At 39.0% G+C, this 19,261-nt stretch overlaps 1 protein-coding gene across 2 annotated transcripts in view; it reads right to left on the bottom strand.

The window, feature by feature from the left end:
* Positions 1–19,261, bottom strand: part of Iqcm (IQ motif containing M) — a 466,620-nt gene that overhangs the window by 189,721 nt on the left and 257,638 nt on the right. For both annotated transcript variants that reach the window (XM_040734846.1, XM_040734847.1), the window contains exon 12: positions 8,677–8,811. In XM_040734846.1, coding sequence (XP_040590780.1) covers positions 8,677–8,811 — 135 coding nt within the window. The remainder of the gene's footprint in view (positions 1–8,676; positions 8,812–19,261) is intronic.

The raw sequence follows: 19,261 nt of genomic DNA, 5'->3' as shown, positions 1-19,261 counted from the left end.
AGTCACTTAGTAAAATTGGTATCCGATAATTCTACACACAGAAAAACTATTCTTCAAAGATAAAAATGACAAAGACATCTCCAGGCTTACAGAGATTAAAAGAACCCAATGGTAGAAACCCTGCTGAGGGAAAGAGCCCAGATGGTAGCCCATATCCAGAGAAAGAATGAGGAAAAATGAAACAGCAAGTGCATTCACAAAAATAAGCTCCATAAAACATGCTGCCACATTCTTTCTCTCAACTTCCACAGAAAACATAGTTACAAAAGAACTAGTAAAATTATTGCTAGGTATATTTTCACACATGCAGTCCATGTGATAATAGTAGCATATACATAACATGGAACTATATTGAAACAAGGTTTCTAAGTTTTAATAGGTATTTGTAGTATAAATATAACTGTTATAGATTAAGATGCAATCTACTGAAATACTGAGTGTTTTTAAATAATGTTTTAAAGTTTAGGGTGTAACTGTAATTATTCACTGAACTATTTATGTTCAGGGTAAAAAGGCAGTAATGGAACAACACAGAGATAAAGGATAAAATGTAACTAAAATCTAATTTAATCTAAACATGCTTTATATGAAATAATATATTAAAATATGCAAATAGGTTAAAAGAAAATTGCTCGCAAACCGAAAACTCAGCATGAACAATTACATTTTTAGGAAAAATATTTGTTATTTATGGTGGGCAAAATGTATTAAGAATTCTGCCAAATAGCTATTATAGAGAGGTGAAATGATTAGAATTAATGAAAACTTTAAGACTTTGTTCTTCACAGCAGCGCTAAATGGACTCATATATATGTAAGTATGTATGTATGCATATGCATATGTATGTAAGTATGTACATTTATATATACATGTGTGTACTGTATGTACACATAAGAGTGTGTGATAATATTTAAAGCACTGGTTATGACTAAGAGGAAGTGAGGAGACATGGGAAAAGTTGGAGGGGGTATGGAGAAGGGTGAAAATTATGTAAATGATGTACTCATATATGACATTTTAAAAAATAAAATAAATGTAAAATCAAGAAAGTGAAAAGACATAACACCAGTTGGATTCATACAGAAATGCAGATAAAAGCCAAAAATATGTTAATAGTACTTAATAGCAGAAAGGGAAAAGCAGCCATTAACCCAATGGCTAAGTAAATAAGATATGACAGAGTCACATACCAGGATATTATTTGTTAGAAATTACTAATAATTTAAACGAAGTGGAGATACATGCTAAAGCATAAATGAACCTCTCAAACATTGTTAGGAAGCCAGCCACACACACACACACACACACACACACACACACACACACACACATTGCAATTCTAATGTTCCTTTAATAATACTTTTGTCTTACATTAACCTACATTCTTCTACATTCTTTCACCATTAGTATTTGCTAGTCTCGCATTTCCTATATTCCAGAACCAATTAAAAAATCGTGTCTAGGGGCTGAAGAGAAGGCTCTGCAGGCAAAAAAAGAGACAAAAACAAAAAGTTCCTCTTTCTACATTATTAAAACTTTATTGTTAGAAGACCTGTTCTTGTAAATAGTGAGAAATTAAATCGTCATATGTTTCCTTTTTATAATATAAAGCAGTATTTTCAAAAACTAGCAGAAAATGCAGATTAAGCAGCTTTGGATGAAGGACAGGAAGCCAGGAGTCAGATATAATTCACCTCTGTCTAACCAGGGAATATGATCATAGCTTACATCCTGCCTCGGGGTACAGTCTCTTCAGGTAGAAACCCTCAGGATAAAGAACATATAAGTACCTTTCATATTTCTGATTTAAATGTTTGTCTAGACCTCTCCATCAAATATGGTCTTAATGTTACTGTTAAGTTTTCTGGTTAACTTTATGAGCAAAACATTGGTCTAACAGATGAAATAAAGGTTCTATACACATGGTAGAAAGACACTAGAAGCCCTTCCAAGTTCAAACCCCTGGAGACCAGGCTGTCAGGAGGACTGAGAACAAAGAATCATACAGTAGTCTTTTTTCTTTCACCATTCTGCTGACCTTTGGTTCATTTGTTGGGATGTAAGTGAGTCAAGAGTTCCATGTTTGCATGGTCTGTGCCTTTCAATATGCACAATACATATAGCATAAGCACACTTCATTCTCCCAGAGGAAATTTTTCAGACTAAAACCATGCTGTTTGTTACAGTTCCTTTGTTACCATAGTAATAAAGTAGGGAATGACAGAAAGTTAAAAATACCTAAAGATGCAAAGAGCTTCAGGCATCTGACCTACTTGGTATCACATGCTGGAAGTAAATCAATCCAATTCACTACATGTGATTGGATTAAATACTCTCCTGGATCAAATGACGTGTAGGTTCATATATTGAGCTACCATCCAAAATCAAAGGAGCCAGGATGAATGAAGATGACTGATGAGCTAAAATGAATACAATCAGATTCTCTTAAAAATGAAATCAGTGACCAAAAAAAATTGTCTATTACTTCTCCAAGAGTTTGTTTTCTTTCCAATGTTACCAGGACTTACTTCACGTAAAATAAAGGCACTGTGTTCATCAAAAGAATTTTTGTGAGACACAGCAATATCATTAGTCACTAAAGTAAAATCATCACATTGTTTTTTAGATGAGAAAGTTCACCCATCTTGTAATAATAATGTCCAGACAAACATGAAGACCTGAGCTGGTGTAATACAAAAAATCAAAGGTGTGCACCCATCCTCCCAGCACCGGGGGTGGGGAGGGCAGAAGAAGAGAAGCATAAGGACTTCCTTGTCAGACAACCTAAGAAAAAGATGGTGAACTTCAAGTTCAGGGAGAGATGATAGCTCAAGAAAATAGAATTTCTCTGGCCTCTGTGTACGTCTCCAAGATGCAAGCATGCACATAAAAAAGAGAGTCTCCTATCCTTGAGAATTGAAATAAAACATGTTTTTTTCAAATTACATTTTCCTCTGAAAATTCTAATTGATAAGAATTCTAACAGAATTTCCATTTATTTAAAAAAAAACTATCTTATTGCAAAACTTACTGAAGCTAGTATATAGAAAAGAAAAGCAAAGCCGTTGGCATTGTTGAAAGCTGTTGAAGGGCAATGTAGGGTGTAAAGGGCCAAGGCAAAACACCCTGACTCTGACTTTGGAACAAGAATTGAAATCCCACCAATCCTGAGGTCCCTGAGCACAAATCCCCACTAATCCCTGAGACTGAAAACCCACTAATCCCAAGCTATTGTGAAAAACCCCGCCCTATCCCCCAGGAACACTGTATAAGCTCCACACAATGTTCAGTTTGCTGCTGCCTCACCCTAAAGGCAGCCACTCTCCTGGATTCTTTTCTCCCAATAAATCTCTAGAGTGAGGTTTTGGTGATTACCTTCTTTCACCAGAGTGGAGTAGAGCATAGAAGAACAACTTCTACCATCTTCAGAGAGGAGTAGAATGGATCTGAACTGTAACGCTTCTGCTGTGGAAACCTCAGCTGGCAGAACAGAGTTGGTACACTTCACTGAACCTGAGCAGAGCTGTTCACAATTTTGCTGGGATAACCCAGCTATTACATTGGAGAAACCTTTCCCTGGGCGGGGCTGTAGGACCTTGTGGTATTCCTTGGACCCCAACTGCCAGGATACCTTTCCATCTAAGCTGTAAGTCTTACAGGCAGGGCAATATTTGTTTTGTTTTGTTTTGATTTGATTTGATTTTTGCACTTCTGATGTAGAACCCAGGATGCGACATATGCTAGGCAAGTACTCTACCACCAATCTATGTCCGAGGTCCAGAAGTATTTCTCTAACTCATGTAATTGTGTTTTCACACTACGGATTTTGAAATATCTTCACAAAACAAAACAAGGTCAGCATGAACTTAGATTGAAGACTCAGGTAAGCTTTCAGTCTTCCCAGTGAATTCAGAAGTTTCTTTCAACCCTTGTCCTCATCTGTCAGATGAACAGAAAACTCTTTTGATATCAAGAGAGATGGTGTGTGTGGAAGCCAACTGGCAAAAATCTCTATAATGAGTCAATATACAATTAAATAAGGTTCAAGACCTAAACATCTTCAAAGCAAAAAATAATCAACTATAATTAACAAATAGTAATAGCAAACACTCATTGAGCATTTATTGACAAATAGTAAATATATTTCACACGAATAATTTCATTTAAGCATCTTAACAATACAATGGCAGGGATATTGTCTGATTTTTATAGAGAAGACCAGAGCCAAGTTCTAACCCCACCCCACCGTAGTATATCCCAAAATAATCAGAGAAAACTACCCTGTAAATCTATTCAGTTAGAAATCTGATGTTTTCAGTACTAACAGTTGATCATTTCAGAAATAGCTCTTGCTGCAGTTAATTTTTAAAATGAAATTACTTTAAAGAAAAATCGAAACAAATATACAACAGTAAATACATTTCAGAATACTCATATGACATAATAACGTGAACAAATGTATAGCTTAGAAACAGAAGTATTGTGAGTCAAAGAACAGAGGCATACATATTATACAGAAAATAAAGATTTTCACAAAAATAATGTTTCGTGCACAGTGGAGGCTAAAAAGATAGATTTGTTGGAAGTTTTATATATTGTGGCATTTTCCACATCTTCTATAGTCAGTATTTTGTCATGTTTAAAAACTGTAACTACTAACATGATCATGGGCACTGAAATTCAAAGTGATTCAGACGCATCTGACAACAGGTGAGCAGATAGTCATAGAGGCTGAGAAAATAATTCTAAGTGTAGTGGCAGCAGTGGCCCAAATCCAGAGGTATGATAACGGGGTGAATCTCTTTGGAGAACAAAGGAAGAAACATTTAAAAATAAAATCATGATTCAGTATTGACACTCAGAGTATCCCATTTTTGTGACTATTTTTCCTGTATCAAAATATACATGCTAAAATATTGCTTTTCAAGGATTGAAGTATGGATACACTGTCATTAAGCATGTCAGAAAGCCAGAGCACTGAAATGTCCAAATGTCATATTTTTATGAAGGTAACCAAAAATAGGCTAGCACTCCAGAAATGCTAACATACAAAAACATAAGCTGAAATTCTTTACATACATGAAAAGAAATCAAAAAATAAATTAAGAAAATAATTCTCTTCATAATAGTATAATGAAAAAATCCACTTGGGAATAAGTTGAACCTAGAAAGTGAAATATCTTTACATTCAGAACAACAAGATACTTATGAAAGCATAAATAAGTGGAAAGTCACTTGCATTTAGAGACTGAAAGAATTAATACAAATACACTCACATTACCCCCCCAAACCCTTACATACAGTGAAATCTTTTTTTTTAAACTGCTACAGTATAGGCTAGAAAATTATAGCCCACAATACATAGGTCAAATTAGAGTCATGTTTTCAAGCAGGAAACCAAGAGCGGGCTAGGTTACCAAAGGTCATCACAACATTTTTTATGTGCATTGATGTTTTGTCTGCACGTCTGTCTGTATGAGGATGTCAGATCCCCAGGAACAGGAGTTACAGACAGTTATGAACTACCACGTGGGCACTGAAAATTGAACCCACAATTAATGCTCTCAGCCACTGAATCATCCCTCCAGCATGGACACAGCTTTTTTTGTTTTTTGTTTTTTTGTTTTGTTTTGTTTTGTTTTGTTTTTTTACGAGACAGGGTTTCTCTGTATTGTTTTGGAGGCTGTCAGTCCAGCCCGGCCTCGAACTCACAGAGATCCGCCTGCCTCTGCCTCCCTAGTGCTGGGATTAAAGGCGTGTGCCACCACCGCCCGGCTGGACACAGCATTTTTAAAGCCAAAGACTACGCAAACCACAATTGTACTAATCTTCAATGAGGATCAGAATAACTTCGCAATATCCGTTCTGGCAGAACATGTAACTATTTCAGATACAGCATGACAATTCCTTTTATTTATACCTGTATCAGTTATTTTGGCTTATGTTTAGCTTGAACAAACATTATTTTGGTTAATACATCTGGCCCATGGTCATAGTCACAGACAACGCCAAGTGTGTTGCCAAGACAAATATGGCTGTTGGGGAAGAACAGACACAAAATAGAATTGGGACGATATGACATTACCTGAGTTAATCTAAATCTTAAAATGACATTTTAGGAATGAAATAACTAAAATTTGTAGGGGAATACAAAAGATGCCTAGTGACCAAAAATTTTAAGAAATAAAAACAGGACAAGACACGTTTTGGGAGACTTTGAAATTATTATAAGTCTGGAGATGTCAAACGAGTGTGGGACAACTGCAAAGGATATATAAACTCACAAGACAGAACAGAGAGTCAGAACCAAACCTACACATGTGTAGGCAACTGATCTTTAGCAACAATGCTAAGAATACAATTAGAGAATGGTGGCATCTTCAACAAGCAGAACTGGGGAAACTGGATACCTACAGGTAAAAGAATAAAGTTGTACCTGTGTTCTATAATTATAAAACATCCACTAGGAAAGGATTACACTAAAGTCCCCAACCAAGAAATTCCTAGATGACATGGGGACAAAGCACTCTTGCATAAGATTGGCTAGGACGTTTTGAACGTCACAACAAAAGCAAACAGCAAAACCACAAAATGAATTGTGAGACTGCAACATATTAAAGAGCTGACACACAGGAAAACAAGAGCCAACAGGCTGAAAGGCAGCCAGAAGAATAGGGGAGAATATTGATAAAATACCTGTGATACAGGTTAATACACAAACCTTGATGAAAAATCCTAAAACTCAGTCAACTAAAACCCATACACAAAAAATTCAATTTAAAATGGACAAGAACTATAACATTGTTTAAATGAGTTTTTAAAACCCCTCCAAACTCCCAATAATCAACAGTAAGAAAAAAACGCAACATTATTAATAACCAGACAGAGAAACACAAATCAAAACCACACCGCTACATGTGCTGTAATGGCTGATGACTATTTCCAACAAGACAAGAGATAAGTGGTAAAGATGTGGGAAGAAGGAGTATTTGAGCACCGTGGGTAGGGATGCAGGTTGCTACAGCCAGAACTATTGTAATTCTGAAGAAGGTCATTAATCATCAGGGTAAAGAAACACCTATAAGCTCACTGTGGAAACATCCTACGTAGCTGGTCAAGACATGATATCACCTTGAGTGTCCATCAGCAGAGGTGTGAAGAAAGAAATGTAGTCTACATGAACGAAGGAACACTACTCATCGTTAAAGGAAACCTTGTCACTTTGGAAACCTGCATGAAACTGGAGGGCTTTGGGCTAAATGAAGCAAGCAAGATGCTGAAAGAAAGGTACTGCGTCATCTCACTCACTTGTTGGCTCTGGAAGTGTTGCAGTGATAAATTGGCGCTGGTAAGACATATACTGACGTGATGAATCAGCCATCCAAAACACAGCAACGTGATTTACAAACAGGTTTAACAAGAAGAAAAAGGAAACAGTGCTACATGGCTCACGTCGGACTCTCTAAGTGAGTGAACACCTTTACTCTCCCCTCCACACAGATGTACCCAGAATGGAGCTGTGGGTAATGGCATGTATGCTGGCCCATGATTTTGGCCATCAACATGTGGCATATCACAGCACATCGCACACCTGAAATATTTTTGTCCACTAGACTTCAATATGCCTAGGAAAGCCAAAAGCCAAAAAATATTTTGATTCATTATGATTTCTCACACGTGTGATGATTTTCCTCTTACTAGTTTTTAGAGAAGAAAGTGATGTTGCTTCATATATATTATAAAATATTATCAGACAGTTTTATCCTTGTATCTGCTTACTGTTTGGAAAAAATTTATTTTCCTTTCCTGGCATTGCTGAGGACTGTACCCTGCCCTTGTATACGCTAGGCAATCTCTGTATCACTGATCTATACACCCAGCAAGAATTTATTTTCCAGTTGTAAAATGCTTTAGCTTACTATGTTTATCCCTCTAAACTTGCCTGTGTTCATATTATCAAATCTGACTATCCAGGAGAAAAATGTTAGCAGAATTTTTTAATTTTGTGGATTATTAAATATATTCTGTATAGTTTCATTATAAATGAAATGTCCCCAATGGTCTCGTTGTTAAAGGCTTTGGCCCTTGCAGACAGTGCTATTCTGGGAGGTCCTGGAAACTTGCAGAAATACATCACTTGAGGCATGTCCTTGTTTCCAGCTTCCTTCTGTGGAACTCTGTCCTGTTTCCTCTTATCCTCACTTCCTTTCCATTATGTGTTTGAATACTCTGATGCCAGGAGTCAAAATAATTCCTTTTATTTTCAAGGATTTGTCATACCAATGGAACAAGTAACTAACCTACTTATCTAGATGTAAATTTTTGGTATATCAAAATATATATTTTAAAGTAAAAGCTGAAATTATCTTTATGATCTCCAATTTAGAAACAACTTTAATTTCTTTTGACTGCCTTTCCTCATATGGATTAACTTCAGATAAAAATAAATTTGAGGAAAAGGGCTTTATGGTGTAGCAGACAGTAAATTACGTGGGTGAATGTGCTCAGCATAAAATTTATGAGTGCATGAAACTGACCTTATTTAATAAAATGCAATGTGTAATGAGTATACACGATTAAATGATAAATAAAACGAGAAGGCAAAAGAAGAAACACGGAGGAAACCAAGGAGAGAAGAAAGGAAGGCGTGCTGGAAATGAGAGCCAGAGCACTCACGTCTGTGGAACAGGTCCCAGTACTCGTCGATCTGGCTCTGTGTAGGAAAATGACCACAATCGTTGAAGTACTTCAGCAGTTCGCTTCTTTCTAACCCTTGCCAGTCTTCTCTCTTGGCAAACATGGTTTCATAGACTAGAAGCCAAAAGGGTAAAATAATAGTTTCTTTTACAAATAATGTTTCAAGGATAAGTCACGCTTCCCACCTGGAAGCAACTGTAGTTCCGGGTTTATCTTCACACCTATGTGTGAGTCTCTGGGACTATAGCATCAGGGTTAACTTCACACCTATGGGTGAGTCTCTAGGACTATAGCAACAAGGTTAACTTCACACCTATGGGTGAGTCTGGGACTGTAGCATCAGGGTTAACTTCACACCTATGGATGAGTCTCTGATACTGTAGTATCAGGGTTAACTTCACACCTATGGGTGACTTTCTGAGACTGTAGTATCAGGGTTAACTTCACACCTATGGGTGAGTCTCTGAGACTGTAGTATCAGGGTTAACTTCACACCTAAGGATGAGTGTCTGGGACTATAGCAACAGGGTTAACTTCACACCTATGGATGAGTCTCTGGGACTATAGCAACAGGGTTAACTTCACACCTATGGGTGAGTCTCCGAGACTGTAGCATCAGGGTTAACTTCACACCTACGGGTGAGTTTCTAGGACTATAGCAACAAGGTTACCTTCACACCTACGGGTGAGTCTCTGAGACTGTAGGATCAGGGTTACCTTCACACCTACGGGTGAGTCTCTGGGACTGTAGCATCATGGTTAACTTCACACCTATGGGTGAGTCTCTAGGACTATAGCAACAAGGTTAACTTCACACCTATGGGTGAGTCTGGGACTGTAGCATCAGGGTTAACTTCACACCTATGGGTGAGTCTCTGAGACTGTAGCATCAGGGTTAACGTCACACCTAAGGGTGAGTCTCTGGGACTGTAGCAACAAGGTTAACTTCACACCTATGGGTGAGTCTCTGGGACTATAGCAACAAGGTTAACTTCACACCTATGGGTGAGTCTGGGACTGTAGCATCAGGGTTAACTTCACACCTACGGGTGAGTTTCTAGGACTATAGCAACAAGGTTACCTTCACACCTACGGGTGAGTCTCTGAGACTGTAGCATCAGGGTTACCTTCACACCTACGGGTGAGTCTCTGGGACTGTAGCATCATGGTTAACTTCACACCTATGGGTGAGTCTCTAGGACTATAGCAACAAGGTTAACTTCACACCTATGGGTGAGTCTGGGACTGTAGCATCAGGGTTAACTTCACACCTATGGGTGAGTCTCTGAGACTGTAGCATCAGGGTTAACGTCACACCTAAGGGTGAGTCTCTGGGACTGTAGCATCAGTGTTAACTTCACACCTATGGGTGAGTCTCTGGGACTATAGCAACAAGGTTAACTTCACACCTATGGGTGAGTCTGGGACTGTAGCATCAGGGTTAACTTCACACCTATGGATGAGTCTCTGGGACTGTAGCATCAGTGTTAACTTCACACCTATGGGTGAGTCTCTGGGACTATAGCAACAAGGTTAACTTCACACCTATGGGTGAGTCTCTGGGACTGTAGCATCAGGGTTAACTTCACACCTATGGGTGAGTCTCTGGGACTGTAGCATCAGGGTTAACTTCACACCTATGGGTGAGTCTCTGGGACTGTAGCAACAAGGTTAACTTCACACCTATGAGTGAGTCTCTGAGACTGTAGTATCAGGGTTAACTTCACACCTATGGGTGAGTCTCTGAGACTGTAGTATCAGGGTTAACTTCATACCTAAGGATGAGTCTCTGGGACTGTAGCAACAGGGTTAACTTCACACCTATGGATGAGTCTCTGGGACTGTAGTATCAGGGTTAACTTCACACCTATGGGTGAGTCTCTGGGACTGTAGCATCAGCATTTTGGCTAAGGGCAGGAAGCAGGGTTTCCCTTCCTTACCCATTTCCACAGCATTGAAATTCAGTCTAGCTTCCCATGGAGAACACAGGCCAGGTGGGGGCACTATCTCTTTCATGATAAGTGATCACACAGAACTCATATACCAACATCCAAACTTCATCATAAACTATTACTTGGAATGTTTTGTTTTTATTAAGATGTATTCATAATATACTTTTTCTCATTTTTCATTCTTTTAAGTAAATTAGAAACACGCTTATTTTACATGTCAATCCCAGTTGCTTCTCCCTCCCCTCTTCCTTGCCCCCCCCACCAACCCACATTCCATTCCCTTTCTGCTTCCCAGGGAGGGTGAGACCTTCCATGGGGAACCTTCAAAGTCTGTCATATCATTTAAGGCAGGTCCTAGACCCTCCCCTGTGTGTCTAGACTGAGAGAGTATCCTATGTGGAATGGGCTCCCAAGGTCCATTCGTATACTATGGATAAATATTGATCCACTACTAGAGGCCCCATAGACTGCCCAGGGCTCCTCACTGTCACCCACATACAGGGGTTCTAGATCAGTCCTATTATGCTGGTTTCTAGGAGCTGCCCCTTATTCAGGTCAGCTGTCTCTGTTTCTCCAACCTAGTCTTGACCCTTTTGCCCATCACTCCTCCCTCTCTGCAACTGGGTTCCAGGAGTTCAGCTCAGTGTTTATCAAAGCCATCAGAAACAGACACAAATTACTATTTTACATAGGTGTGTGTTTTTCTATATTTTCAAATCTGTAAATTAAAGCTGCTGTATTCTGGGCCTATCCACATTCCCTTGTAGAGAAGAACTCAAGGCCCTCAGAGATGCCAGCATCTGCATTTCATGGCCATAACACCCTTTCTAGTACAAGGCTTTAATCTTTCCCACACCTGGGAAACAAGTCATAAATCCCAGGATCTTAAGACCCCTGTGGAGTGGCCCTCCAACCTTGCCTTGGAGGGCAGGGAGGGGCAACTAGTGTATGAAGATAAAGCTTTTGAGAAAGTTGGCTCCATTATTTTTATGAATTCTCATGACAGTATAATTTCTAACTTCTATCCGGTCCCTGCTACATTTCTCTATGCCATTAACAATATTTTGGGGAATTTATTTCCAATAATTTAGTTGTACTTGAATGCTTTTCTCAGGATTTGATTTTAGAGAAACTTAAAACTAAGACGGAAAGAATATGCTTTTGTTCTTTAGATAAATGTATTTTCCTTATAAAATCATTCACCTTTACTAATTTTCCCACAATCATTTTAGATATCTTTTATAATAATATCATATCTCTGTGACTATGCAATACTTACTGTACAATATAAAAGTTGGGAAGTACACTGGCAGAATTAATGAACTAAGTTAGCTAACCAATTTCAGTGGAAACATAACTGAAATTGTGAAAATACAGTTTGAGATTATTGAAATAGATCTTAAAAGATACACAGATATTTGCCAAATATCAAACAATTGGCAATCATTGTATAGAAAAGAGAATAATTCTATAAGAAATATGACAAAATATTTTGCAAATTATATTACTCTAGTAATAATGTAAATGCATGCTGTTCATAATTCTTCAAATTATTTCTTTAGCTAATTCTATTCTGCTGCTCAGATCCTATGTTAGACAGAGTACCATCTGTTTACCCTAATGCCTTTATTCTCATATCAGACTAACCACATTGATATGTATTCATATTTTTGGTTGTGAGCCTAGCCTTTAATGGCTGAGCCATCTCTACAGCTCAGTGATATGTATTCATAAACTGCACCATGGTTCTCTGTGTGGAATCTTTAATTGCCTTTACAACCTGACTGAGATTCAAATCAAGAAACATACATGTTATTCAGAAACTTTTAAGACTCTTACTCAATAACCTTTTCAAATAGAAACCACCAGAATCCAGTCTGGAAAAACAAATACCTCATTGGAGGGGCTGGGGTGTATACACAACCATCCATCTGTGTGACCTTCCAAAATAAAAATAAATCAGATACAAAAAAAATAGAAGTCTAATTACAAATCAAAAGGAGAAATCATGGGAGTAGGGATAAAACTTAAAATAAGTTACTATAAAACTGAAAAAAAATGGCATAGTGATAGAATTGAATTTGGGGTATGAAGGTAAGACTTAGTAAAACATTGGGAACACGTTGAAAATACACGTGATGAGAAATTCTTTTATTATTTTTTTTATTTTTAAGTTTAAATTTAAATTAGAAACATGGTTGGTTCACAAGTCAGTTCCAGGTCCCTCTCCATTTCCCTCCCCTCCTCCCGAACCCTCCCCCCAACTCCCCCATTATCCCCTCATTTCCCCAGGGAGGGAGAGACCCTCCATGGGGGTGTCCATAGACTGTCATTTCAACCAGGGCAGGGCCTAGACCCTCCCCCCAAGAGTTCAGGGTGAGAGTGCATCTCACATTGTTGGATGGGAGTCCAAAGTCCATGTGTATACCCGGGTTGAATACTGATCTACTGCCCAAGGCTCAATAGATTACCTAGACCTCCTCACTGACACCCCCATTCAGGGGGTCTTGGTCAGTCCCATGTTGGATTCCCAGGCATCAGCCTGGAATTCAAGAGTTAACCCTTATCAGGTCAGCTGTTTCTGGGGTTAAACCAGCCCAGTCTTAACTCCTTTGGTCATCAGTCCTCCCTCTCAGTTACTGGCTTTCTGGAGTTCAGCTCAGTACTTAGCCATGGGAGTCTGCTTCTTCTTCCATCAGCCACTGAATGAAGTTTCTGTTTCCCAGACTCTCTGGCCATGGGACTGTAGGCTGGCACTCCCCAGATCTATGTCTAAAATCCACATATGAGAGAGTACATGCCATGTTTGTCTTTTTGTGACTGCGTTGCCTCACTCAGGATGGTTTCTTCTAGTGTCATCCATTTGCCTGCAAATCTCAGGATTCCAGTGTTTTTTTCTGCTGAATAGTACTCCATTGTGTAAATGTACCACATTTTCTCTATCCACTCTTCAGTTGAGGGGCATCTAGGTTGCTTCCAAGTTCTGGCTATTACAAATAATGCTGCTATGAACATAGTGGACCAGACATCCTTGTTGTATGAATGGGCATCTTTTGGATATATGCCTAAGAGTGGAATTGCTGGGTCTTGTGGTAGGGATATTCCCATTTTTCTGAGGAATCTCCATAATGATTTCCAAAGTGGCTGAATCAGTTGGCACTTCTACCAGCAATGGAGGAGTGTCCCCCTTTCACCACATCCTCTCCAGCATAAATTGCCGTTGGTGTTTTTGATTTAAGCCATTCTGACAGGAGTGAGATGGTATCTCAGAGTTGCTTTGATTTGCATTTCCTGGATGGCTAAGGATGTTGAGCACTTTCTCAAGTGCCTCTCAGCCATTTTAGACTCCTCTATTAAAAATTCTCTATTTAGTTCTGCAGCCCACTTTTTAATTGGATTCTTTGGTGTTTTAGAGACTTGCTTCTTGAGTTCTTTGTAAATTTTGGAGATCAACCCTCTGTCAGATGTGGGGTTAGTGAATACTTTTCCCATTCTGTGGGCTGTCTTTTTGTCTTACTGACTGTATCCTTTACCTTAGAGAAACTTCTCAGTTTCAGGAGGTCCCATTTATTAATTGTTGATCTCACTGTCTGTGCTACTGGTGTTATGTTCAGGAAGCTGTCTCCTGTACCAATTCGTTCAAGGGTATCACACACTTTCTCTTCTAAGAGGTTCAGTGTGGCTGGATTTATGTTGAGGTCTTTGATCCATTTGGATTTAAGTTTTGTGCATGGCGATAAACATGGATCGATCCGCAGTCGTCTACATACCAGCCTCCAGTTATGCCAGCAAGATGCTTTCTTTATTCCATTGCATATTTTTAGCTTTTTGTCAAAGATCAGATGTTCATACATGTGTGGGTTAATATCCGGGTTTTCAATTCGATTCCATTGGTCTACATGTCTATTTTTTTGCCAATACCAAGCTGTTTTCAGGACTATAGGTCCATAATAGAGCTTGAAGTCATGGATGGTGATGCATCCGGACGTTGCCTTGTTGAACAGGGTTGTTTTGGCTATCCTGGGTCTTTTGTTTTTCCATACAAAATTGATTATTGGTCTTTCAAGGTCTGTGAAGAATTGTGCTGGGATTTTAATGGGGATTGCATTGAATCTGTAGATTGCTTTTGGCAGGATTGCAATTTTTACTACATTGATCCTACCTATCCAAGGGCATCTTTCCATTTTCTGAGTGCTTCTTTAATTTCTTTCTTTAAAGATTCAAAGTTCTTGCGATACAGGTCTTTCACTTGTTTGGTTAGCGTTACCCCAAGGTATTTAATGTTGCTTGTGGCAATTGTAAAGGGTGATGTTTCTCTGATTTCTTTTTCAGCCCTTTTATCATATGTATATAGTAGGGCTACTGATTTTCTTGAGTTGATCTTGTAGCCTGCCACTTTGCTGAAGGTGTTACTCAGCTGTAAGAGTTCCCTAGTACACTTTTTTGGGTCATTTATGTAAACTATCATATCATCTGCAAACAGTGAAAGTTTGACCTCTTCCTTCCCAATTTGTATCACCTTGATCCCCTTTTGTTATCGTATGGCAATGGCTAGAACTTCAAGTACAATATTGAAAAGTATGGACAGAGTGGACATCCTTGTCTTGTTCCTGATTTTAGAGGAATTGCGTTGAGTTTCTGTCCATTTAGTTTGATGTTGGCTGTTGGTTTACTGTATATAGCTTTTATTATGTTTAAGTATGATCCTGTTATCCCACATCTCTCCAAGACCTTTATCATGAAGGGGTGTTGGATTTTGTCAAAGGCTTTTTCAGCATCTAGTGAGATGATCATGTGATTTTTGTTTTTCAGCTTGTTTATATGGTAGATTACGTTGATGGATTTTCGTATGTTGAACCATCCCTGCATCCCTGGGATGAAACCTACTTGATCGTGGTAAATGATTGTTTTGATGTGTTCTTGGATCCGATTTGCCAGTATTTTATTGAGTATTTTTGCATCAATGTTCATGAGGGATATTGGTCTGAAGTTCTCTTTCTTAGTTGTGTCTTTGTGTGGTTTGGGGATCAAGGTTATTGAAAACTTATAGAAAGAGCTTGGCAAAGACCCTTCTGCGTCTATTGCGTGGAATACTTTGAGAAGAATTGGTGTAAGCTGTTCTTTGAATTTCTGGTAGAATTCTGCACTGAGGCCATCTGGACCTGGGCTTTTTTTTTGGTTGGGAGACTTTTGATGACTGCTTCTATTTCCATCATGGTTATAGGTCTATTTAAATTGCTTATCTGTTCTTGATTTAATTTTGGCAAGTGGTAGCTATCCACAAAGTCGTCCATTTCCTTTAAATTTTTGAATTTTGTAGAGTACAGGTTTTCTAAGTATGACCTGATGATTCTCTGAATTTCCTCAGAGTCCGTTGTTATGTCCCCCTTTTCATTTCTGATTTTGTTAATTTGCATGTTCACTCTCTGCTGTTTGGTAAGTTTGGACAAAGGTTTGTCTATCTTGTTGATTTTCTCAAAGAACCAACTCTTCGTTGCATTGATTCTTTGTATTGTTTTCCTAGTTTCTACCTCACTGATTTCAGCCCTCAATTTGATTATTTCCTGGTGTCTACTCCTCCTGGGGGAGTTTGCTTCTTCATGTTCTAGAGCTTTCAGCTGTGCTGTTAATTCTCTAGTATAAGTGTTCTCCAGTTTCTTCATGTGGGCACTTAGTGCTATGAACTTCCCCCGTAGCACTTCTTTGTTGAGTTTCTGTCTGGTATTCCTGTCTAGTGCTGACAGTGGTATGTTGAAATCTCCCACTATAAGTGTGTGGGGCTTTATATGTGAATAAATTTTAGTAATGTTTATTTTACAAATGTGGATGCCTTGTATTTGGGGCATAGATGTTCAGGATAGACAATTCATCTTGGTGGATTTTGCCTGTGATGTGTATGTAATGACTTCCTTCATCTCTTTTGATTAATTTTATTTTAAAGTCTAATTGGTTAGATATTAGGATTGCTACCCCTGCTTGTTTCTTGGGTACATTTGATTGGAAAAAATTTTCCCAACCTTTAAATCTCAGGTAATGTCTGTCTTTGAGGGTGAGGTGTGTTTCTTGTATGCAACAGAAGGATGGGTTCTGTCTTCAAATCCATTCTGCTAGCCTGTGTCTTTTTATGGGTGAGTTAAGGCCATTAATGTTGAGGGATATTAATGACCACTGATTGCTCATTCTTCTTCGATTTGCAATGGTTGTTAGTGGTGGAATTATGTGTGGAATTTCACCCCTTTGTTCTTTTGGCTCTTGGTAGAGAGGGATTCTCTAATGCCTATGTTTTTCTGGTTGTAGTTAACTTCCTTTCATTGGAGTTTTCCTTCCAAAACTTTCTGTAGGGCTGGGTTAGTGGATATGTATTGCTTGAATCTAGTTTTTTCATGGAATATCTTGTTCTCCATCTATATTGATTGAGAGCTTTGCCAGGTATAGTAGTCTGGGCTGGCATCCATGGTCTCTTAGTATTGGTAGAATATCTATCCAGGACCTTCTGGCTTTCAGAGTTTCCATGGAAAAGTCAGGTGTAATTCTGATAGGTCTGCCTTTATATGTTACTTAGCCATTTTCCTTAGCTGCTCTTAATATTCTTTCTTTATTCTGTATATTTGTGGTCTTGATTATTTTGTGGCGAGGGGACTTTTTTTGTGATCCACTCTATTTGGTGTTCTGTAAGCTTCTTGTACCTTCATTCTTTCTTAAGGTTGGGAATGTTTTCTTCTATGATTTTGTTGAATATGTTTTCTGCCCCTTTGAGGTGGTTTTCTTCTCCTTCTTCTATACCTATTATTCTTAGGTTTGTTCTTTTCATGGTGTCCCATATTTCCTGGATGTTTTGTGTTAAGGATTTGTTGGACTTAAGATTTTCTTTGGTTGATGAATCCATTTCTCCTAGTGTATCTTCAACACCTGAGATTCTCTCTTCCATCTCTTGTATTCTATTGGTAATGCTTGTATCGATAGTACCTGACCGTTTGCCCAGCTTTTCTATTTCCAGCTTTCTTCAGATTGTGTTTTTTTTTATTGTCTCTATTTCAGTTTTCAACCCTTGGACTGTTTTCATTGTTTCTTGTAATTTTCGGTTTATCTTTTCATCCATTTGTTGCATCTTATGAATTTTTTGGTTTGTTCTTTCTTCCATTTCTTGCATTTTTGGTTGCTATTTCTTGCAATTTTTGGTTTGCTTTTTCTTCCAGTTCTTGTATTTTTTGGTTTGTTTTTTCTTCCATTTCCTGCCTTTTTTGGTTTGTGTTTTCTTCCATTTCTTGCATTTTTTACTTTGTGTCTACTTCCATTTCTTGCATTTTTTGCTTTGTTTTTTCTTCCATTTCTTGCATTTTTTGCTTTGTTTCTTCTTCCATTCCTGCCTTGTTTTGTTTGTGTTTTCTTCCATTTCTTGCATTTTTTGGTTTGTTTTTTCTTCCATTTCTTGCATTTTTTGCTTTGTTTTTTCATCCATTTCTTTGAGGGATCTTCCTATATCCTCTTTTAGGGCCTCTATCATTTTCATGAAAGTGGTTTTAAGGTCATTCTCTTCTGCTTCATTTGCATTGGAATGTTGGAATCTTGCTGGAGTCTCTAGAATCTGGTGGTGTTTTTCTGCTGCTGTGTGTGTTTTTGTATTGTCTCTTTCCCATCTCTTCTTCTAGTGGGTGCAGAAAGAGCCCCTTACTAGTCTGGTGGTTACTGGACCAGAGTTGCTTTTGGTGGGTGCTAGCAAGTCCAATAATCTGGTAGTTCTTCTATTCCTTGTCCTTGTTCTGGTCCCTGGACCCGCCAGAACATCTGGTCCCCTGTGTCCCTGGATCAGCTAGTTTCCTGGTCTCGTTGGTGGGAGAGGAAACCTGGAATCTGGGGTGCCTGGCTCTTGCTGGGATTGGAAGCTCTGTGCTGTTCCCAGTCGATCCCTAGGCACTGGAACACAGGCCCAGATGCAGGGTCTGTTTTACCTGGACCCGCCGGAACAGCTGGTCCCCTGGGCTCCCTGGATCAGCTAGTTTCGTTGTCTCGTTGGTGGGAGAGAAGTCCTGGAGTCTGTGGTGTTTGGCTCCCGCCGGGATTGGAAGCTCTGCACAGTTCCCAGGAGATCCCCAGGCACTGGACCCGTCAGAACAGCTGGTCCCCTGGTCTCCCTGGCTCCTCTGGTCGATGAGAAATTCTGAAATAGTCTCCTTCACGGTACTCCTTAGGAATGGCCACAGAAGCGGCTGTTGGTGGGCTGCATAAAGAGCAGAAGAATTACGTGCTCTGAACCAGTGGCAGGGACAACAACATAGTGCACCTGCTGTTAGAGAAGTGTCATTATTATTATAGACCAAAGAGAGTAAGTTTAACTCTCTTTGTAAATGCATTGTGGGTGCCAATCTGAGTGTTCTCAACTTGGTTGTTATGGAGCAGAGGGTAAAGAAGTACATTCCTGGACTAACCGGTACTACTGTTCTTCAATTGTTAAGGCCCCAAAGAGCCAGCAGAATCGGAAAGCTTTTTAGTCTTTCTGAAGGAAATGATGTCCCCAATACATTGTCAGAAAGCCCTTAAACAAAGAAGGTAAGAAGCCCAGGACCAGCCGGGCAGTGGTGGCGCACGCCTTTAATTCCAGCACTCAGGAGGCA

The sequence above is a fragment of the Mesocricetus auratus genome, unplaced genomic scaffold (assembly GCF_017639785.1).
Source record: "Mesocricetus auratus isolate SY011 unplaced genomic scaffold, BCM_Maur_2.0 Super-Scaffold_100041, whole genome shotgun sequence".
Taxonomy (NCBI): Eukaryota; Metazoa; Chordata; class Mammalia; order Rodentia; family Cricetidae; genus Mesocricetus; species Mesocricetus auratus.
Note: the sequence above shows the minus strand (reverse complement) of the source record. Positions and strands in the feature narration are given on the sequence as shown.